The sequence below is a fragment of the Melozone crissalis genome, unplaced genomic scaffold, assembly GCF_028551555.1.
Source record: "Melozone crissalis strain CALT ecotype California unplaced genomic scaffold, PUWL_Pcris_2 ptg000016l_1, whole genome shotgun sequence".
Lineage (NCBI taxonomy): Eukaryota > Metazoa > Chordata > Aves > Passeriformes > Passerellidae > Melozone > Melozone crissalis.
Genome location: NW_026535794.1, coordinates 55,321,176 through 55,345,035, shown reverse-complemented (window position 1 = coordinate 55,345,035; position 23,860 = coordinate 55,321,176). Strand labels below are relative to the sequence as shown.

Below are 23,860 nucleotides of genomic sequence, written 5' to 3'. Positions count from 1 at the left end.
CGGGCAAATGCGGTGGCTGTCGGTGCCAGCGTGGGTCGCGGTATCTCCTGCGCTTCGGCTGTCGGGCTCTCGCCGTCTCTCCTTCTCCTCAGCGCCGGCCCCTTCTTCCTTCCGCAAGCGGTTTGCAATTTACCGCAGTCTGTCACTCGAGTTCTCGATGTGGCCGTAAGCGCCTGGCGCTGAAGGGGAGGAGGCAAGAGTGCGGGGCGGGGAAGAGGAAGGCGGCCTGGAGCGGAGCGGCTTGTCTGCCTGCCGCTCCGGTTCTCCCAGCCCCTCACGGGGAACGGTTGGTAGGGGACGGTGGAGAGGGTTAAGTGAGGTAGCAGTTCCCTTGTCGCGGTCCGTGTGCGAACTGTGGTTGCCCTGGGGCGGCTTTTGCCACTGTTCCCCTATCTCTGGCCGTAGGGAGTGAGGGAAGGAAGGAGCCTGAAGTGATTCCGGGATCCACGGGCCCCTCACACCCCTGGAAACGGTGGAGGGAAGAGTGAAACAATTGCCCCCTCCCTCCTGAGGCGTCCCGGTTCTGCGGCAGGCTGGCCCGCAGGTAAGACTCCCTGGGCCCCAGGCAGGGTAAGGGCGAGGGCTGGGAGGGGGAAGGGTGTCAGTCATAGACACAAAACTCGGGCGACGAAGCGGGGCGGGAACCCGGTTCTTCAGGTTTGGAGGAGCGGCTCCGCCGGAACTCGTTGGTCAGGTCGGCGAGCAGGAGAGCCTTGGGGCGGCGGCGTGCGGCCCCTTCCGTGTGGCCGCGCTCGGCTTGGTGCGGGCGGACCAGGGGAAGCCGAGCCCGGCCTGGCCCGAGCCCTTCCGGCGGGCTGCGGCTGCTCGCCGGGGCGATCCCTCCTCCTGCTCCTCGGGGAGCTGCCGTGCGCCCCTTGGGGGCTGAGTGGGAACGGCGAAATGACGGAGAAAGGAAGATGTGCTGAAATCACAGCGGTGTGTGTATTTCGGTGCCTTTCTCCTACTTGCTGGGAGCACGTTACCGCGGCTTCGCCGTTCCCGGAACAGCAGGGCGTGCCCCTCTGCAGCGGCCGCGTTGGGAGTCGGTCACTCTTGCTGATGCTTAGTCGTTTGGTTTTTAATAAGTTGTTTTGGAGTACGCTGTTTTATTTTTAGTATACCCTGTTGCTATAATTATAAAAACGTTGTTGAGGGTGATAAGAGAGATGAACATATTAATGAGTTTGGAAGGAGCCGAAAACAGCTTCGGACTGTGATCTGCTCAATGTGTTTTAAGTGATCTTCGGTTTGAATCCGAGCGTGACTCTTTGAAGGGCAGTGTTATGTGTTTCACTGATAATAAAAATATTTTGTAGATGAAGTAGTACTGTGTTGACTTTATGTGATATACTCAATGATTTTTCGCATTTTAGAGAGACTTGCAGGCATTTTTTACTTGAAATGAGAAAGGTCTAAGAAGAATTTTCTCCCTTCAAAATATTTTCTCATTTCAAAATTATTGGGGTAAAACATCTCTAGAGATGTGGGGCAGGAGGTTTGCTACAAAGTATAATATTAAATCAGTGTTTGTCGGAGCTCTTTAAACGTTCATTGTGTCTTGATTGTGAAATGATGTAATTAAATGTATTGCGGCCCAGAAACAGTTACCCTCTTAATATACATCTGCTCCCTTGGTTAATGTAATTACTTAGTGATGGTGTAAGGAAAGATAAAAGGTGCTTTAGCAGTACAAAACTGTTTGACGTACATGACATAATTTTCCTATTGTTTCCTGTTACTTGGGTTTGGAGGTATTTAGCTTACTGGGAAGTCAGTCTTACCTGAACTGAATTCTTGGCTGTAACTGGAAACTTGTGAATAGAAGATGGTTGTGTGAAATGTGTCAAGTGTAGCTTGTGGACCTAAACAACAGTATTTCTTGTGAATTGACTACAGAGGAGCTTTTTTAAGAGTCTCATTCTCTCAGAAGATGGCACAGTATTTTAATACATGTAAACTTTCAGAAAGTGTTTAGACTCTGTGTAGTGGGGATATATAGAGCTTATTAAGGTCTAGATTTTCATATAGCACACAAGTTGGCATGTGCATATACCAAAAAAACCTAGATCAGTATCATACATAATTGAATAGCTCTGGTAATTAATGTAAGCAGAGGATAATAGATTTGATACTGTGTTGTTTGTGAGATCCTAATGTGAAGATGTGTGGTGATAGTAATGAGTTAGTGCAGTCCAGTAGCATTACAATAAAAATGCTATAACTACTTTCTGAGGAAGTAATTAAATTTTATTATCTTAATATCTGGAAACCAGGTAGTGTGTAATTGTAGGTAAAGGACAGTTTGTGTTTATGCATTACATGCCCTGCAGAGTAGTTCATGTAAGTAACACTGTCTGCTTGTGAAGGTGATATTAAAGTTCACATTTCCTTGAGCTAAGTTAACAGTGTTAGATCTGCTTTAAGGGAGGAGGTGAAGGGGTATTTATGAAAGAAGGGTCAGGTGGACATCAGTGTTTCTGAGCCTACAAACTTTGCTACTATAGCAGAGAACTAGTCAGCAGGAATGATGTCAGCTGATTATTTCCTTCAACTGCTGTTTCTTCTAAGAGGTACCCAGGACAATTTCTTTCCCTTGCTGCAGTAGCTTTTCTTCATTCTACTGTAACTGTAGCACGAGTAGGAAAGAGTGTAGGAGTGTATTAAATTGATGGGGGAAAAATATTTTAAATAGTTGCAGCTTGTTACAGTGTGTGGGTTGTTACCATGGGGCACTCCATTAAAAAAAGAAGTGGAGCCTCAATATAGCAGCAGTGTTTGGTTTTTTAATGAGCAATGAATCATTCTTTTCCAAAATGACAGAAAGGGCACTCATTTTGAAAAAGCTGACAGTGTAAAAATGATGGTTGCTTCATTTTAGAGTAAACACTTCTGAAGGATCCTTGTGGGGTTTTTTTTATTATGCATTTTCATAATTTTTTATGGTGCTCATTTTAGTACTGTCATCCCCTTATGTTTTAAAGTTCTATTTGAATTCTTAGTTTATTCCTGGATCTCCAGCATTTACAGTAGCACTGATTCTAGAACAGTCAATCTCTGTAACACTGCTTTTCTGAAAGTTATATATGCTTCATGCTGTGCCCCTAGAGATCCTCTGGTGAGTCACCATTATAAGAGCTTTCCAGATGCTGCCTGTAACTGATGATTTTGTGTATGCAATGTACTTTTTGCAGTATTGGTATCTACAGTTGCAGCTGTTGGCAGCTGACTGGCAGAGAACTCATACATCATAAACCAAGTTGCCACTACTTGAAATTGCAAGGTGCTGTTTTGGAATTTTGGTGATTTGCAGAGAGTGGTGAAGGTCACCAGAGATAGCTTGGTCGGTCTGGAGGTGTCTCATGGTTCTGCAGGGCTGTAGGATGCCTTTAGTGCATTGGCACACATAAAGCATTGCATGACAGTCAGTGATAGGCACTGGGACACTCCATGGATTCATCAGGCACTTGCAGACTCTTGTAAGCTGCATAATGGCTTTTGAATTGTTTGAACTGGGGACTTCCTGTTGGTCTCTGACTTCATAACAGCAACAAATTGAGGGATTGCAACTCCCTCTAAGGAATTACAATTCAATTGCAAAATACCATGAACTCATAAGAAATTGTATTTCTCAGATTTTAAAACTGCAAGTAAACTGCAAATATACTGCATTAAGGGGGTGGGTTGTGCAGTTGTCTAAAGAGTAGGTTATTTTCCTGAAAAAGCTGACATAAGCTTGTCCACTCAGAGCAGAAACTTTGTGCTAACAGTTTTTGAAGTGGGCCATGATTAGAGATGAACAGCTTCTTAAAACAGAAACACTATTCATCAGCTGGAATAACTTTTCTCCAATATAGTGGTAAGCACTGTAATCTTTTGGCAGACTGTAATTATATGCTCTTCTCAGTCTTTGCATTTTCCCTTTAATGTTAGCCTCTTCCACTCATAGTAGCAGCTCTTTTTTTGGCAATAGTTCTTGTTTCAGTTAATATTCTGAATGAAAATTCCAAGTGAGTCCTTAAAATTATTGCTTTAAAACTCAGTCTATTTCTTTCTCAGTGCATTAAAACCTAATGTATTTCTCTCTCTTCCTACATGCCCCTTTGTTGGATCATGGTCACCCTGTTTCATGCAACCCTTTTCCCTGCATGGGTGGTTTTGAACCTATGAGCAAACATTAATTGCAGAGAGAGTACCCTTGTATGGGGTCTTTCTTCTGAAGAAGACTCTTGTGTCTGTCTTGCATAATTTAAAATTTTTCTATGCCTGTTTGCTTTGTATCCTTTGAAGTTTGCTTGGGCAAAGATTGAAGATCAAGCAAACAAGATTGTGGTTTCCAATATGATTATGCTCCTTCTCAATTTTGAATGTAACTGTTGTAGTACTAATACTTTTGCATTCAGATTTTGTTTCTAAAAGACATTAGTTCTAGAGCATTACCGTTCTTCTCTGTTGTTGAATCAATTATACAGAGATGTTGTCTACACAGGTGAATTTTAGTGATCTTGTAGTCTTGCTTGAAAGAGAAAAGGGGAGTTTTGCTCTGTTATTTATAGCCTGTTCACACTAAGATATCTGGGTCCTATGCATGTAATGCCAAGTATGCTGGCATATGACCCAGGCATTTGGAACAGGTGGTGCCATGGGAGATAGTGAGTGATAGGCCCTGAACTTGTAGTGTAGCTATTTTCTTTTCCTCTGAGACAAATCAGACCTTTTTCTAGGAAGCAAAAAAGAAACAAGGAGAGCCTTTAGTCAGAGGGTAAAATGAAGAAGACTAGGACAGCAAAGACTTGTGGAAGAGATAAAATGTATATATGCCTGAAGTGAAGACAAATGAGAAGGCACTTGAAGGATTTCATCTCAGGTCTTCTGTTTTGTTTGGGGACTTTGGACACTTCCGTGTTTTGGAATGAAATGCAACAGGATGTCACTCATCGGTTGTGTAATACAATGTGTTACCGTGTCTGTTAGAACTAGGCATGTAATAGACATGCCTCAGGAATTTTTAACTGTTAATGCAGCAGATATTATAGTGTTCCTTCCTTTTGTATTTATCTTTCTAAACCATAAAAGACAATAGCAATCTGCTCTTTGTCTGATTTTGTTTTGGTGTTCTCTTTAATTATTTTTTATGAAAATTCTAATGTCATGGTGTGTATTAAATTCTTTATCACATGCTGCAGCAAAATTCTTTATCCCATGCAGGAAAAGAACTTTTTGTGTAGTCAGAAAGTTACTGAAATGAAACATCTCAAAATATTTCTGCATGTATGTAAAGTATAGATATCTTATATTTTCCTGAGAAGTAACAGAATTATATTTATAGTATTAGACTAATTAGCATATTAGCAATATATCTAGGTTTCTGTAGTACTGAACTTATTAACAAGAAATTAAATACTCTGACATACATCAGCCACATTAAAAGTTAAATGGAATGGTAGAAATTGTGACAAGACCTTTGAAGAAATATTAAAACATCTAATTAAAGAAAACTTCTATTGAGGTGTAATTTCAAAATTGTGAACAATAATAAATGTAGAACCATATATTTTATTTTAGGAAGATTCTTTGGAGGTCATCCTTTGCCCAAAGCATTGTCAATTAGAAAAGGTTTTTCAGAGCCTTGTCAGGTTAAGTTTTTACCATCTTCAGGGATGGATATTTCATAGCCTCTCTAGGCTGGTGTTTAACTGTTCTGTTCTTCAACTCTAGGGTCTCCTATGTGCACATGATTTCTGCTGGAGATGTGGACACTCTAGATTTGTGTGTGTCTGTGCTGTTCTCTAATATGTCCCAATGCAGATGCCAGTGAGACCATACCTAACCAGCTCACATTCACACACTTGAGGTGTGCACTGGCCCTCCCTGTACTGGCCACCTGCTGGCTGGAGTGCAGGATCTTGCATCCACTAGGAGGGAAGCTGTATTGGTTTAGCTTGGGCAGATACCATGCAATCAGTGGGGTGGCTTCTGACAGCATCAAACTAGGGTTTGACTGATGCTGTTATCCCTCCAAAGTTACTGCTACTGTCACTGTTGATTTGGGTTTTATTTTCAAGAGGACTCCTTTACTTCAAACAAGTGCTTCTGTCTGATTTCCTAGTTTCTGTTTAACGTAACTGATAAGTCTCTTGCTCTCTTGTAACATGACCAGGTTTGGGCCTCTACCCTGTCAGACAGTTCTGCTTATTTGATTCACGCACACAGATTCCCATCTTCCCCTTTGTTATTAACCCAGACTGTTCTTTCAAGGGTGGGGCTTGGTAAGCACCCACCACTCTCACCTGTGTCACCAAACAGTGGCCCTAATGTTTTCTTAGTCATTCTTGTGTTCCCAATGCCCTTAGAATAGCTTTTCTCTTTGTCCTTATCAGCCTTTGCTAGTTTTGGCTTCAGCTGGGCTTTGATTTTCTTAATTCCTCCTTGTAGGCAAAGACAACATCTCTGTATACCTTCTGGGTAACCTGTCGTGTTCTGTCTTGTGTTTGGGCTCAGTCAGGAGTTCTGTGCTTGTTCTAGGTGAGAAGTGTGGTAGATTGCTGGCAGGGATGCCACACTTGCCTTCCTCTGCAGCGACTGAGATTTAGTGTGTTTTCCTCATTTAAAGCATCAGTATCTAATTTTTATGAAATTACTACTCTGTAAATTAGTATTTCCTGTAAACTGAACATAACTATACTAAAATTAGCTGTATTTTAGCTAGAAACCATTCCATTCCCCAAATCAGTCTGCCAGCTGAGAGCATTTCACTGAGTTAACAAACCAAAGTTTGTTGTGCATTAGAAATGGTACGTTGTTTAGAGGATGTGAAGAAATGTAGTTCAAGTCTATGGTATGTGCAGTTATTCTGCAGTTTTTTCTAACATGGTAAATACTTTTAAAAGAAATATGGCCTTTAATGTGTCAATTAAAATAATTTTATGCTTAGTGACTTTTAGTAGATAGATTGGATTTCTGTTCTTATACGAACCTGTTTATTGTAATAAACATTTAATGATTTTTCTTGTGGCTAGTGTATAACATTATTAAAGCCTTCTGTAGTATGGGTGGTATTATTTTGTGTCCATGTAACTTTTAGTTTGGGCCCTGTCTGCTTTTAATATGTGAAGTTAGCCAATAAGAATTACTGAAAAAAGATGCAGATTTTTTGAGACATTCAGAATGTGGGCAGCAACTTGCAGTTCTGGGCTTAAACCTTTGCCACAGAGATCTCCAAACTGTTTGTGTGTATATTTGTCTAAATTTACTTGAATACAAGACATAAGTTTACTTGCTTGTTTTTCAGACTAAATATACAGACTCTTACCAAATGAAATACCAGTGACAATACTGAGCAGATGAAGAACAGTAAAGTACCTGTAAAATTTGAAGCAGAGTAAAAAAACCTTATTGCTTGCAAGGAAAAGAAAGCAGTAATAGTATAAAGTTATTAAAGGAAGGATGATGAAAAAGTGTAGAAGCTAAAATATAAGAGAAAAAAAAAGGCCTGTGATGCTACTTGGTGTCTTTCAGTGTCAGAAAATACGCCAATATATTTTGGCTTTGTGATTGCTGTGTAAAAGTAATAAAGTAAAAACTCTGCTTGTACAAAAATAGCTGTCACTTTGGGGTTTTTTCCTCCTTCCTTTTTGACTAAACTATAATCAATTACTGAGTCTTTGCTAGTTAGATCCAGTAAGAAAGGCAGTTATTGTACCAGTTCAGTTTTCAAAGGATAGCCAATGCTAGATACCTTTTAGATCTCTTCTTCCTGCAAATAGAAGTGTTTTATTGTAACTAAGGTGTTTTCTCAAACCCTGTGTAGGATACTTACCTTGTCAAATAGCTGGGCTACCACCAAATTCTAGTCTGATATTTGAGAGGATCTGGATGTCTGGAAGGAGGATTTCTTTAGGATATTTGAAAAAACTTATATAGTTGTGTTTTTTGAGGTTTTTTTTTTTTGTTGTAACATTTTTTGATTGTGTCTATATGGGCTATGTTATGTTTTGTTTTGTTGGTCATTTTTATATGCTTGCAATTCATAAGAGATTTCTGGAGGAAAAGTAAGGGCATATGATGGTAGTGTATTTCTCTCTTAATTTCCCAGTTTGTGAATCTTGTTAGGTAAAGAGTGGGGTTTTTGTGTAAAGGTGTCTATTTCTGCTATAGTAAAACTTTTGCTTTAGAAGACAGCAGCTCAGTTGCATGAGAACAGCTGCATTAAAATGTAAGTCAGTCACATCTACTTATTCAGATGCTTAGTAAAGTTTGTCTTCTGAGTCTTTTCTGTGTTGAGGTTAATTCTTGAACACTGTTGTCTATAGGGTTTTTTTTTCAACATCTGTTAATTAAATGGATATATCTTTTCAGGAGTTAAATAAATTGACAGAGAACAGAGGCATTCTTTTTGAGCCAGGAGCAGTTTACAGTTGTGCCTGACTTTGAAGCTGTAGGTAAACTCGTGGGTTCTGTTCAGTAGAAAAATTCTCTCTGTGCACCTTGAAGGATGCAGTGATGTTCTGTAATGCTGCCACAAGCTTTTGTGTGGCCATTACATGCCAATTGCATACAGATGTCTTGAGTATTACGTAGCCAAAGATTGGAAAACTTTGGACATTTTGGTGTGTAGGTTGGTTGATTGTTTTTAATTCCAGATATTAATTAAATCTGAGCTTTGTCCTATCTGTGTTTTCAAATACAGATTCAGAGAATAAAAATGGGAACTCCTGGATCAGGACGGAAGAGAACTCCAGTGAAAGACAGATTTTCTGCAGAAGATGAAGCACTAAGCAGCATTGCCCGAGAGGTTTGCTCATTTTGAAGTGTCTTGAATTCAGAAATAGGGATGAAAGTAAACTCATTATCTAGGAAAAGTTAATTTTTTTTTTTATAGATGTGCATAAAAAAGTGTAATTAGCCAAAAGTATGACAATTAATATAAGCTAAGAGGATTATTGATCAAAAAATCACATTAACTGAAATGTCAACATAGTGAGATACTAACTGTATGACTAGTGTAACCTTATGGATTTACACTTAAGCCTAGCAGCTATTTCTACAGATACTTACATGCTTAAAGATAAATGAAAAATATAGCTGCTATTTCAAGTGTAAAACTAAACAACAGACATATTTTTCCTGTTACAGTGTGTAGTATTCTTAAGATGTTAAGTATAGTGTATTAGTATTGAATAGGCAGTAGTCACTATTAAAATATATTTGTAATAGTATCTATTTCAAATGTGAGAAGTCAATTTTTTTCCAAAGCCTAATATGTACACTGTTCCAGGAATTCCACCACCCAAAAAGAGAGGGCTGGAGATAACCAGCAAAAAGTGCAATTAAGAAACAGTTGATACAAAGGGGAATTTTGTCCCATGGGATTTTGGCAGTTGGAATTTGAAGTCTTAGAAATGTCTGTTTGGACCAGAGTTTTTCTAGGTGGAGATGCTGTGACTAGGGAACAAAAGTGTTAGTACTGTTTGTATGCAAGTGAATTCAGGTTCTTTGGGGCTACATTATCTACAAAGCTGCTTGCCTTAGTTAACATAAAGGAGTGCAAAATGCAGATTCTAATTTGCTTCGTAATGTAAATAGTTGTCTGTATATGTGTATGTAAGACAAAGTAGGGAGGTGATAGGTCTCTGAAGAGAAAGCTTATTTAGGCATTTTCAAGTGTATCTATCATAGACTGTAGGCAAAATATATGCCTTGTCATTAAAAAAAAAATTAGTTGGTAACTTTTCAGAAAGTTATGTTCTCAGTCACGTTCTAGTTCTATTGGAAGGTCTCACGCTATCAGCCAAGTCCTGTGTGGGACTCTGGATAATATATGATCTCACTCATCAACTTTCCTCACTCATTCTTTGGTGGAAGCGGTGAGTAAAAAAGAAAGAATATGGCCTTAAATTTCTTTGAGTATATGCATGCTTCCATAACATCGACTTGTTGTTTAACCTAGAAAAGGATCTCAGTAGTAACAAGTTATACATAATATCTTATTTAAAATTACTGTTGGGCTTAGTTCTCTTACATCCCATTGTTTTAGAAGACATTACTTACTGGAATTGAATTGAATCCTGTAATCCATGTGTCTTCTGTGGAAAAGCTTCCTAAAGGTGTTCTAGGTATTAAGAGATGGTAAACAGAATATGCAGAAACAAAAGGCTGCACTCAGGATAATCTGTGTGGTAAAACTGCATAAAGTGCTCTAGGATTGAGAGCAGCCACAAAATGGCACTAGGAAGTATTGCAATTTGTAATACAAAGCACTATAGTAAAGTGATTCTAATGTAGTGTATGACATTTCAAGGTGCTTTTTCTCTAAAAGTTCAGATTTCAGAAAGTGCTATTCTTATTGTTTGTTACCATTTTTAATATGACAAAATTGTGATTTCCTTGTTCTATGGCATGTGTCAAAAAAAAAAAGATATCTTCCTTTTAGTACCAGTAAACATTGCTTTTTACGAAATTTGGTTTAAAGAATTCTTTGGTACTGATCCACTAAGTTAATTTCCATATAGTCATTTTTCTGCACTGGTTCAATCTGATGTCATTTTATATGAAAATATTTAATGGAAAATAAGGGCACTATTGTAAGCATCTGGTCAGACTGCTTCCTCTTTGATATTTCTTTGATTTTTTTCCATCTTTCCTTTGCATCAGAAAACTTTTTTCTTCTGTTGGCTGTCCCCTCCCCTTTATTTCTTGTACTTCTGTTATATAGAGAGCTCTTCCACAAATTTTCCTTGGTGTGAGACTATGCATTGAGATAAGCATTTTTACAGTGTCTCTGTGTTACACACAAATATGCTAACACATCAACACTAGAGTGAATTTCTGCCTTATTCCAAGAACTTTTGAGTTGCTAAACCTCTTTCTTAGGGAACTACTTTTTATACTATGGTGTATTATTTTTCCTGACATTGAATTTCCTTGCTCACTGGAACTGAGGAAGAGTCAAGGTGATCCAGGGACAGGGATCTATTTGTGCATCCTTTCTTGGAAGCAATGCACTTTCCCTATTTGACAGTGTCTGAAGTGAGATTACTCGCAGTTGATCAGTTTGGCAGTGTTATCCTGGTACAACAGTCTGTCAGCCTGTGGTGGTTTTAGTTTGAACACCAATTTTGTGTGGTGGTTTTGGTTCACCAATTTGAGATTTCTCAGCCAATGCACTAATTATTGTGGTGGGATAGGATTAAGAGGAAGGCAAAGCAGGTTTAAAACTTTAAAAGGGTATAAAGCAAACTTATATTAACAGAAACTAAACAAATAATAATAATAATACAATAATAATAATACCTTCAGAACACTTCTTCCCCCCTCCCTAACACTTTCTTTCCTACTGATAATATAAAAGAGACAAAACTTAAAACACACATGCTTTTTTCAACAGCTGCAGGAGCAGGTGTAGATATATTGTCCATGTGTGTCCTGCAAGGAGATAACAGAACTGTGGGTTTCAAAGCACCCAGCTACATTAAAATGGAGTAGTGATGAGTGTATTCTAATTACAGCAAGGTTAATTAGAAGTCAGCTTATCACTTAAAAGAAATAAAAAAGCCTATCTCCTGAAAATATAGAGTTTTTTTATATGACCTTTTGGTTCTTTCCGTAGCTTTTATAATGGGTTCTGAAATGGTTAGCTTTCTAAGATTGACAAAGAAAAAGTCACCTGGTGTAGAAGACAGTTTCATGTATCTTGTGCAAAGTTTGAGCTTCCCAAAGTACAGGTAATGATTGTCTAGAGTAACTTCAGGCTCCTGGCAACATTATAGTCTCATTTGTTAAACAAAAAGACTTAACTGCTTGAAAATTCCCATGCTGTTATATAAATGAAAATTGAGCTTCATATTCTCAAGGTTATGTTCACAGTCTACATTGAATACAGCTGATATGATCTCAAGGTGTTTTCCCTGTATGTTTGTTGTGGCGATTCTCCCCTTATTAAATTCTTTTGCGGACAGAATATCATTGGCTGAGTTGTGCATCACTGCTTCACTTGTCTGTATTTTCAGACACATTGTTCATTTTAAATATTTAGCAGTAACCTGTCATCACCATCTTTTAGCATTACATGAGACCTCTTTTTCCAAAACCAGTTTAATTATGTGAGAACAGAGGTTTCAGTCACTTCTGTGTTCCTGCATTGCCTGTGGTTCATGCTCAGATACAATGAATATCGTGGCAGAGAGTGATAAGAGTCTGACACATATCATCTCACTGTCCTCAGCCTGCTAAGCAGGAGTTTGAAGGCACAATCAGAATTTACCATTCATAGCCTTTTTTTGAGTGTTACCATCAGCAGCTCTTCCATTGTTCAGGGCTGTGTAACTAGGTGACAAGTAATGATTTTACAGAGAACTAGAGGTTGTGGACAAGCAACATTGCAACAATGTTCACTGTGTTTCTGCCTTGTAGAATGTTGCCTCTGCGTTTTGGTTTGGTGGATTTTTTCTCAGGAATTGTTCCCATGGCTATTTTCACTATATAGCAAGAGCATGGAAAACTCTTAAGGTGTTTTCTCATGGGAGAGAATAAAGATTAATTTTGATTTGAAATTCACTTTGTAGTAGCTCAGCTGTGAGTAGAGTGCAGTTGTTCTTACTTTGATAGAGATGTAATCTTACTGAATTGCCATGATAGAAAAAGCTGAGTTGAATATTATTAAATGTTTGAGGGCTAAATCATGAATTTAGAAACAGTTAACAGTCTTTTTCATACGAATCTATTTAAAGTTTCATATGTGCTTTCCTCTTCATGTAGGTTCAGCTTCTGTTAAGAAAACAAGCAAAGTCCCAAAGAATTCCATCCTCATGGATATTGTCTTTGTAGATGCTAGGTGATTTTTAAATTTTGTTTTGGTAAGAGGTCACTAAATATTTTTCAATTGGCTGTTTCTACCTTAGTATTAATTCAAAGCCTTGTTTGCTTTTGTTTTTAAAAGTGATTAAGGATATTTTATAGGATGTAAGATATTCTAGAGATTTTATAATATATGTGTGAATCTGTACAATTAAAGGAAAAAGAATGATACATCAAAAATAAAGACTATTAAAACTTTAAGTCATGTTAAAAACGTAAGATTTTGTTGTTTGTAGGCAACTGGGGCAGAGACATGAGAAGTAAGTGGAAAAGAGTTTTCTGAGGAGCCATAAGAAATACTTTTGCCACATAAGTGATGGTGTTGCCTTGATTTCATGAGACAGTATGGAGATAAGGGCAAAAAGCATGGGAATGAGAATACAGAAAAACTGAGCAGCAGAAGGAATCATAGTTGAGCTAAAAGTTTGAATTGAAAGGGACCTTACAGATCATCCATTTCCAACCCTCATGCCATGGGGGGGTTGGAATTGGGCACAGAATCCTCCTGTGCTTGATGAGAAAAGGTGAAATGAAGTTGCTATACGTAGTTCTCTTTTAAGAATCACAGTGAACATTTTTAACATACTCACCCTGATGCTGAGCAGAGCTGGCAGGGTGTCCTAGTGCCGTTCGGCGGACCCGTGGCGGACAGGGAGCAGCGGGTCCCGCCGCAGGGGCGCTCAGTTCCCTCACTGCTGCCATCTGGTGGAGGAAGTAAAACGCTCCTTACCCGGGCCTCCTGCGTGGAAACTGCAGGACTGCACATCCCTTGGCAGAGAGGGAAACGAGTTCCATGTAATATGTATACATCGGCCCATGATGACAAAATAATTCAATTTTCAGAGGTGAATAACATTTTAAGATGGCCTATATTTTAACCTTATGAAGCTTTTATGCTGAATCCAACTTAATAAAGAATCACCTTCTCCAGAATATAAAAATTGAAAATAAAATACTGTTGCTTTCTAATGAATTCCTTCTTGCAGGCAAGGGAAGGAAAAAGATGCCTATCTACACTATGGAGATAGATATTATGCTTCTCCATGCTCAGCATGGAGGGAAGCCTCTGCCATATAAATTCTGTGTTAATTTTATACTGCTTACCTGGAAAAAAACATCGTTGTTACTATGAAGAGACTAAGAAAAATACATCAGAAAGGAGAGACTCCAGACTCAATCTTTACAATGGCATTCAAGTTAAAGTCTTGTCTTTCTTTTCTTCTTTCTTTCTTGCCAAAAATATTTTTGATATAACTGAAGAACTACATGTTATCCTTGAAAGCTGAGCTAAGTTTTCCAAAGATTGTGGTAGAATACATATTTAAAAACAAATATGAAAAAATTGAAGAAGTAGAGATGACTTTCTAAATGACTATAAATAGCTTATAATAACTGGGTTTTAGGTGAAAATCAGGAAACTGTGACCTCCTAGAAGAAGAACATTGTCTTGCTACCTCTGTATTTACTAAATATATGCAATAAAATAAACCAATCAAAGTGAATATTGCTGTAAGGTACTGCTTAACTGCTTGAAAACAACCAGGATAATAATCTTCTAGAATGAAATGCTTTTTACGCAGTGACAAAGAAACACTGGGGGTTTTTTTGTTCAAGTAATGATTTTACTTATCTGTTTTGAAATGAGGAATTCCAGAACTCAGTGGTGAACAGATTGCTTTGCTTTGTTACTTAGACCAGAGCTAATACCCAAAGAAATACAGGATTGCTTTAAAAACACAAATTTGTCCCAGAGTGGAAGGTAAATATGAATAGTATGAGTGTGTTCATATACAAAAGAAAATGTAGAGATTTAGTTATAATTTAATAATTTATTAATTAGTCCTTTTTTCTTATCCAAGTAAATTCTCAATGACTTTTTCCTTGTTTTTCTACCCAATTTCTGTTGTTACAAAGATTTCCTCTGTAGTCTTCTATGTCCTTTTGTGATCAATTCTGTGAATAAATTCCATGCTGAATTATTGTATCTTTACCTAATGGCTGTTTTCCCTCCAGATTTTATAACATTCTTTCCATTTAAGCCACTAATGTAAGTGAACCAGGTTTAAATACCTCATATCTTATTTCTTCAAGAAAATTCAGCTATCCCATTTTTTTTTTATCAGTTGAAAGTTCCCTTAGGAAGCTTCTGAAATGACGTCAGAGTTGCTAGATCTTGGACAATACACAGTTGAATTTTTACTTCAGAAAAATAGAAACTTGATATGTTATAACACTTTATAATAAGCTGTACTTCAATTAGATAATATTACAATGGATATTTATCATAATATATTTTATTAATGTGTCTGGTCTAAAGACTGTATAGAGGGTAATGACCAGTGGAACTGAAATCAAGGCTGTGGTGGACGGTCTATCCTTTTCTAAGACTGCACTTTGTTTAATGCAGGCTGTAGAAAGCAATCTGTATTGGCTCCCAACCTGCTATGAGCAACAAATAGGGATGTATTTGGTATGCTCTCTCAAGTCAAATTCTAGTTCAATTGAGAAGCATGATAACATGACTCCCTCTACTTTTGCTGGTTTATTAAAAAAAACAAAAACAAAAAACAAAATGAGTAGTCTAGTGTTTCCATTCTCCTCCTATAGTCCAGACTTTATCCAAAGCTATTGTGGCTCTACATTTTCCTTAGCAGGTATTTCAAGGCTTTATTTCAATGGAGCAGATGAAATTTTTTGTTAAGGATTTGTTGGTGTTGATTTGTTTCATAACTTACATGGGCTTTTTCAGTAAGGCAACAGAGTGAATAGCAGCACCCGGGAAGAAAACTATGTCCTTCTGAATTGTGATTGTTTCTCTATTATTGTTAATTTTGAATTTTAATAACATATCTGTGAAGACTTGTGTGACTGCTGTGTCAAGAGAATGAGGCCTGTGCTCTAACATATCTGCTGAGAATTAGGAATTATTTGGTATTACGGCCTTTCTAATGGTACTGCAACTTGTCTCTTGCTCTGAAGTATAGTGAAGGAAGCCTGAGAGCTGTCCTTTGACTTAATTTGCCAAGGTTTTTGTCTTTTTTGAGATTGTGGGCTTTTTACAGCAATCTGGTTGCTCAGGTTAAAAATTAATGTAATATTAAGCCATTTCTTAAAAAAAATCTAAAAAGATAAGATTTTCTTCAATTTCTGGCACCCATTTTATGACAAATATTTGTAAATTCACTTGTATTTGTTACGAATATGAACGAGGCCAAACTTTCTCTGGAGAAAGAGGTTCTCGTTTATTAAAATAGCTGCAAGGAACGGAGTACCCAGGATAAGCCCAGGCACCCACACAGCGAGCCAAAAAACAGAACAGTGCGCTCACCCCCAGTGCGCTGGGTTCTCCCCAAAAAACAGGTATCCAAAAAGAAGAGCCCTGACCCAACCGAGCTCCCCCCATTTACAGCCCCGTTCGAGCCCAGGATTGGTGCATTTTGGATCTGCATGGTGATTGGTCCATTTGCAGGCTTCTCATTGGTCTTTAATGCCATTCATTCTGGTTCATTCTGGACCAATCGTTTCTGCAGGGCTTCGAATGATTGGTCAGGTCTTCCATCCAATCCCTCTTCGACCTCGCCTTGCCCCGCCAGACTGCCCTTCCCCCAAACCCTGAACCCTTCTCCTAGAACATTCTAATAAGCTCCCCCCTTAACATAATGCAATTAATATAATTAATACAATACAATTGAACTATACCCTAATTTAACATAACTTAACTTTTACCTATAACATATTTTATCAAGAGTTTAGTAAATGCTAAGAAATGGAGTTTCCCTTTTACTGTAGGCATTTAGGTCTCTGGGTGTAAGACGAGGGGAGAGTGGTGAAATGTGAATTGATGTTTAACATGAATCAGTAAACCAATTAACTTTGTATCTTAACGGTATTATCTTTGTATTAAATTTGTAACTTAACCGTAAAACCTTGCCAGAGCATAAGGCCAAATGCATATATCTGCAATTTTGTAGACAAAGCTAAACCCAAACTTAGCAGCTTTTTGAGTCCTTTTTCTTTCTGTGCTGCATACCTGTCAGTGTGACAGTTTATATAAGACAAAGCAATAATGGGCTACAAATGGAAGTACTTCCTCTTGCATTGCAATTTTCTTGCTTTACTTTGGTGTTATCATCAGGTAGAAAGAAGAGTAGCTTTAAGCTGCTTTGAAGAAAGATTGCATTATGGCAGTCAGGAGTGTTGACACAGCCTTGGATTGTTTTATCTGCATATGCAAAATTCAGGAAAAATAGTCTTCATGAGTCACTTGGAGTTAAGACAAACTGTTTTGAGTAATAAAGCTATAGTGTGTCTGCCTTCTGTCTTGTCATTATTTGATATTTTGTGCTTGTAGTCTAATCATAATTTGAAGTTAACTTCCCAAGTTATATACTTGTTTCATTTTCCTGAAGCACAATAAAACAGCTTTATAGGTTTCCAATGTTATACATAAACATTTACTGTGACAGTGGCAAAAGCAAGGAAAACTCTATCCTTAATCAAAAGCAAAAAACCAAAAATCTATTGGATTTTACATTTTAAGAACTTCTTTAATTGGTTGTTTGTTAGGAGTTCTGAATTTTTAGCTGCTGCTGATTCTCAAAAGACTTTTAATTAGCATTACATAGACAGCTGGAATCTTTGGTGGAAAACCTGTCTTCAGTGGTTTAATATTTAAAGAATTTGAGAGAATTTTTGTCAGCTCACTATTCAAACATGAAAAAATTGAGCTTGTACTTTCTTCAAACTTCAGCTATATGGCAAAATTTATTCCCTCATATTCCCAGGGCTGTTTAGTACCTTTATCAATGACACTGTTAGTGGGATTGAGTGTGCCCTCAGCAAGTTTGCAGATCTGTGAAGCAGTGGTTCAGTTGGCACAACCAAAGGATGGGATACCGTCCAGAGCCACACGGACACATTTGGGCCCATGAGAACCTCTTGAAGTTCAACAAGTCCAAATACAATATACTGCATGTCAGTCAGGGCGATCTCAGATGTGAGTCCAGACTGGGAGAAGTTGTTGTTGATGGCAGCAAAGATGCTCAGAGGACTGGAGCACCTCACCTATAAAGACAGGCTGAGAGAACTGGGGTTGTTCAGCCTGGAGAAGAGATGTATTTGGGGAGACCTCACTGTGACCTTCCAGTACCTGAAGCAGGCTTATGAAAAACAGGTAGAGTAAGTTTTTTTTACACAGGCAGATAGCGTTACGACATAGGGGAATGTATGGTTTTGAAGTAAAGAGAGTAAGTTTAGATTAGATGTTTAGAGGAAATTCTTACTAGGGGAGTGGTGAGTTCCTGGCCATTGGAAAAGGTTGGCCAGAGAAGTTGTGGATGTCCCATCCCTAGAACTGTTCAAGGCCAGGTTGGATGGAGCACTGAGCAGCCTGCTTTAGTTGATGGCACCTGATCTGGGCATTGGAAGTTGATGGTCTTTATGATCTCTTCATACCCAAGCCATTCTGTGACTTTTTTAATGATCATCTAATTCTTTCAACTAGTAATGCTATCTTTGAAGAGTTTAGTTGCATATTATTTTTGAAATTTCATTATTGATCACTTCTGTATTATGATGTTAAAATCTGAATGTGTATTTGTGAAGAGATTTGAGTACTCAAACCATTATTCAAAAAACTTTTTTTAAACTTTAATTATTTTCCATTTACTTGTAGGCAGAAGCCAGACTTGCAGCAAAACGGGCGGCTCGAGCAGAAGCAAGAGATATACGTATGAGAGAGCTGGAGCGACAGCAAAAAGAGGTAGTGTAATTCACCAGGGATTATTGCAGACCTTTACAAAACTTTGTATTTTATTTCTGTATTTCCATAAGATTTTGTCTTTTAGTGTAATTCAGTTTTGTACAAGTATTTTCAGCATTAGAATTGGATTATACTAAAAGGATTCACAGTAAATACCTGTTGTCAAGATCTTTCTTTTAAGAAAATAATTTAAATTGGGTAATATTCACACATACAGTTGTGTGTTGCTCCACACGTTTCTCCTAGAAAAAGTTTGCATTTCTTGAGAAAAAAAAATCCTAGAAGCTAGGTTTTCAGCAGTATGGTTATTGCATAGTTGTTGCATTTAATTCAAGTTTTGACATTGCATGTAAAACATTAGGACTTTATGTGTAAAACATTAATAATTTATTATTTATCATGATTGCATTCAAATTCATGTACTGCTCGTACTTGGTGGTTGTGGGGTTTTTTCCTGTCTAATAAGTGAAATAAGCAGAACATTTTTTGCCTCAATTTTATATGGTTCTCATTGTACCACAGTTGGACTTTTTGAATTATAGATGTCTGCTATTATTTTGATGATTACATGGTAATTAATGTAGATCTGAGTTTTCAGTTCAGGAATCCAGTCTTGTGTGGTGACTCTAATTTATATTTGAAACTTTTTGTTTGGTTTTCTTTTTCCATTCTGTAGTTTTCTCAGCATTTATATGATAGAAAATGGGCTCATATCCAGAAATGGATGGTAGGCTAAAATTACCTGTTGTGCATGTTTTAGCCACTCAGAGAGCTAACACAGGATTTTGGAAGAAGTAATTTACTAATGGTTTGCTGTGTGTTATTTCCAAGTGTCTAATTATGTAGAAAATAATACATATACACACAGACATATAAACTATATATGTATGCGGTTCAATTATATCTGTACATAGTCCAACCCTCCCTGGACTGACTGTTCCCTTGGGTCCTATCACTGGTCCTGCTTCTCTGCTTCCCCTTGTGAGAATGCTCAATACTGCAATGAGGACTCCCCTCAGTCTCCTCCAGGCTGAGCAGACCTGGATGACCTCAGCTGCTCCTTGTTCAGCTTCCCCTCCAGCCCCTTCACTATCTTGGCTGCCCTTTTTGGGGGGTTCTCTAATAGTTTTGTTTCTTATGTTGTGCACCCAAAACTGCACACAGGACTCAAGGCTGCAGCAGAGCAGAGCAGGACAATCCTTTCCCTTGCTCAGCTGGTGATGCAGTGCCTGATGCTCCCAGGACACAGTAGGAGACCCTCCTGGCTGTGCGGGCACTGCTGACTCACATTCAGCTTGCCATCAGTCAGGACCCCATGGTGCTGCTCTCTAGTGTCTTGTTCCCCAGTCTGTCTGTATGTCCTGGGTTGACCTATCCCAAGTGCACAATCCAGCAATTGCCCAGTTTAAACTTCGTATGTGTTGGAGGTTAGGATTTGTTCAATATTTTTTTTTCTTAGGGAATTTCTCTCCCATTTGTTGCCTAAGAGACCAGAACAATGGATACTTGAGAGAAACAAAGCATGTGTCCAAGATGGGGGCAGGGGTGCAGCTGGCTGCAGTCTCTTAGCTGGGGTGCTTTCTTTTGGGAAGAACAGAGATAATATGAGAGTTTGGCTGGTGGGTGAGGGGCTGTGCTTGTCCCTCACTCTTGGAGTATAGACACTTGGGCTGCTGCTGTGGGCAGAATCCATTGTCAATGCAGAGTTATGTTGTGCACTGCTTTTCCTTACCACAGGTGAGCCTTTGCTAGTAAGAGCAGCTGTTGAATTGGGACCTTTTCAATATCTAATCTCACTGGAAGGGACCCTCATCATCTACTTGGGTGCTGCGGGGGAAAACCTGGGACCCTGACCCTCTCCCCCTTCTGGAGGGAGTGTCTCTTGGGTGCTTGCAGAATGCCACCTGCTGCTGCCCAGTGCTGCTGTTTTCTGCTGCTGCTTCTGGTTTTTTACTACACTTTATCCAATATTCCCTGCCCCTGCCTGCCGGCCGGGATACCCTGCAGATCCTGGCATGGCTCTGGAGTTTTGCTACACTTTTTACAACCCCAGGTGTGCCTGCCTTCCAGCCTACTGCTTCAGGGTTCCTACTGCTGTCTGTTTTATCATCCAGAGGGGCACCAGGACCAGCTGCCTCCTATGAGTTTGTAAAGAAAGCCGCTTTCTATTTCTCCCGCTGGCTGTGCCACCATTACCCACCTGGAGAGAGGCAGCTGGGCTCACGCCACAGCGCCCCCTGCGGCTGTGGGGGACTCATCGCACCTGCCCTGCCGGCTGTGGCCGTAACTGCACCAAAGGGGAAAGTGCCAGTGAAAGCCGGGAGAAGGCTTTTACTGGTTCTGTTTGTTGTTGCTCCCACTGTTGTTGGTGTTTGTTTACCTCATTTTATGTGTGTATACATATATATATATATATTTGTGTATATATATATATATATATGCACACACACATACACTAGTAAAGAACTGCTATTCTTTTTCCCATATCTTTGCCTGACAGCCCTGTAATGTCAAAGTTATAATAATTTGGAGGGAAGGGGGTCACATTTTCCATTCCCAGGGAGGTTCCCATCTTCCTTGGTAGGCACCTGTCTTTCAAACCAAGACACTATGGTTGATGGTTGCCCATCTCTCTGATTTGTTGAGGTGTTGCTGTGGGACCTCCCTGCCCTCAAGCTCCTCCCATTTGGTGTCATTGGCCAACTTACTATGCCTTGAGTTCTGCATCCAAGTTATTTATAAGGAGACCTGGACTTAGGATGAGCCTGTGGAACCCTTCCAGTGACCTGATGCCAGTTTGTTGTCACTCCATTCAGTACAACCCTTTGTGCCCAACCTGTGAGCCAGTTGCTCATTCATCACATAACATGGTTATTCAGCTGTGTGCGGGCCACTTTGTCTAGAAGCATCCTTTGAGAGACAGTATCAAAAGCTTTGCTGAAGTCAAAAAAGATACAATCTACCAACTCTCCTAGGTCACTTAGGTGGATTACCCTGTTGTATAACAAAATGAGGTTCGCCAAGCAGGAATTTCCCCTCATGAAGCCATCCTGGCTGTGACCAATGACTGAGTTTCCCCCAGGTGTTTTTCAGTACCTCCCAGAATAGGATTTTCTGTGATTTTACCTAGCACTGGAGTGAGACTGACTTAATTGCAAAGTTTCTTTGGAGGGTTCCTTTCACAAAATTCATGTGCTTCTTAAAAGGGTATATAGGAGATGTCAGGGGTTTTTCTGGCTTTTAGGAAAGTGTTCACTGTGGGAATGTTTTGAATCACCAAGATTTAAGTAATACATGCTGAGACTAGGCATCATTTAAAATAGTTAAAGTTACAATGGCAGTTAATATCGTTTGAGAAATCCTAAGACTGTCATTAGAATTTTATTTGCAAAGTTGTATTCACTCATTATTGTCTCTTTGCCTATCTGATATTTGTGTATACATTAGTTCTCATGTTCTCAAGATCAGCATAGTTTCTGTATTTCTTGGTGGAATGTACCTTTGAAGGTTTTTTTTTTTGCTTGAGATCAAGGGTTTTTAAAATATGGTATTTGGGAGGAATCTCACTCAAAATCAATGCCACTCAGCTGAATGCTACCTTCCTTTTGCAGTCCTAAGGGGCACATCTGCTGCAGGAGATTTCTAAAGAGATGTGCACTCCTTTCCTGGGTTGAGAGATGTAACCTCTGTATTGGATAACGTGCATAATTCTAACTTGAATTTTTTAGAAATCAAGCTTGAGATGTGAGCAGCACCTATCTGTTCGCAGTACATAATGTAGAGCATAATCCTGAATATGCTGAACATTTAACACAGGCTTTCTATTTTCTGATGGAATGTCAGGAAGAGACTTGTTACCCAGCAATTAAGAGGAATCTTATCTAAGTAGCAAACTTTCTTCTTGCCTGCTGCAGATGTTACTAAGAGATACTTGTCCATTTAGACCAGAGATACAAAGAATATTTAAAATTGGCAATGATCTAACCATATTGTGTTGAAAAGTTAAATAGCTTGAGCATTCATTTTAAACCTCAAAACAAACAGTATAGAGAGGAAGACTAAAATATCATTATGAAATGAACCTATGCTCTCCCCATGGCAATTCTCTGGCAGAGTTTTAAATAGGCCTATTGAAAACTGAATAGTTGTAAAATAGTTTTAAACAAATTAATGTATCCAGTGAAAATGCAGATGATAACCATGTGACCATAAGCAAGAAGAAATCTAGTCTTTAGATACGCATCTATGTTCTGGAGACCTAGCCTTTAATTCTATAAATAACTGGCTTACAATCTTTAGAATAGTTCAATATATTGAAAACTGTAGGAAATAGGTAAGTTAAGGAGCAATTCCTACTTTTCAAACCGTGTTGTAGCCTCCAAATGGGATAGTTTTAAAATTAAGGTTATTCTTAACATGTTTTCATACTGTAACAATTTGAAATGCTTATGGCATGTGAAATATGTTTTGATTTTAAATTAGTTGTGGTTTTTGTCTTGCTTCTTTCACGTATTCTCTTGTGTGAACCAAAATGAACATTCTCTCATCCTTAAACAGAAAAAAAACTATTAAGGTGCCTTAGCTAGTTGTCATCACTCAGATTTTGAGTTTGGTTTATTATTTTCACTGTATAGATAGCAAAACTAGCTGTAGAACTTAAAAATAGTCAATTTGCTTAAGAAGCTTTGTTTCTCTAATAGAGAAAAAAAAAGCAAAATATATATGAGGCAACTGAGAATAATAATTTCTCCTTCAAATAACTTTGTAAATTATTTAAAATCTGAATGTGGTAATTATATGGTACATTTCTTAGTAGCGTCCTTAAAATTTTGTAAAGCTCTCTATTTTTACTTTTCTTTCTTAATTTAAACAGTTCTGTGCTTTTTTTCTGCATTATTAATCATAAGAAAGACTAACTGACTACTGAACACTAATTATTAATTATACTAACCTGCCTTACTTATATTCCCTAATGTGATCTTGGCATACTTACCCAAATCAGGTGAAATGAGCTCTTCTACCTTGAATGAGTTTACTTGCCACCATGGATTATTCAAAATGACGCATAGCATTAAAAGTGCTAAAAGCATGTTGCTCACTTTGGCTTCCTGGTATTGTGTCAAGCTTTTTATTCCTTCCTTATGAAATAACCCTGCATTTCTTCTTTCTCAGGAAGATGCAGAGAGAGCCAGATACTCTCACCAGTCCAGTCGACATTCACATTTGGTTTGTGTTCAAACTATATAC

General features: G+C 38.5%; 1 protein-coding gene across 6 annotated transcripts in view; it reads left to right on the top strand.

Annotated features, from left to right (window-relative positions):
* Nucleotides 1–342: 342 nt before the first annotated feature.
* The window catches only part of LRRFIP2 (LRR binding FLII interacting protein 2), a 55,817-nt gene continuing 32,299 nt past the window's right edge, over nt 343–23,860 (top strand). For all 6 annotated transcript variants that reach the window (XM_054273552.1, XM_054273550.1, XM_054273548.1 and 3 more), the window contains exons 1-3: nt 343–544; nt 8,687–8,791; nt 18,527–18,613. In XM_054273552.1, the coding sequence (XP_054129527.1) occupies nt 8,702–8,791; nt 18,527–18,613 (177 nt within the window). In that variant the 5' untranslated portion in view covers nt 343–544; nt 8,687–8,701. The remainder of the gene's footprint in view (nt 545–8,686; nt 8,792–18,526; nt 18,614–23,860) is intronic.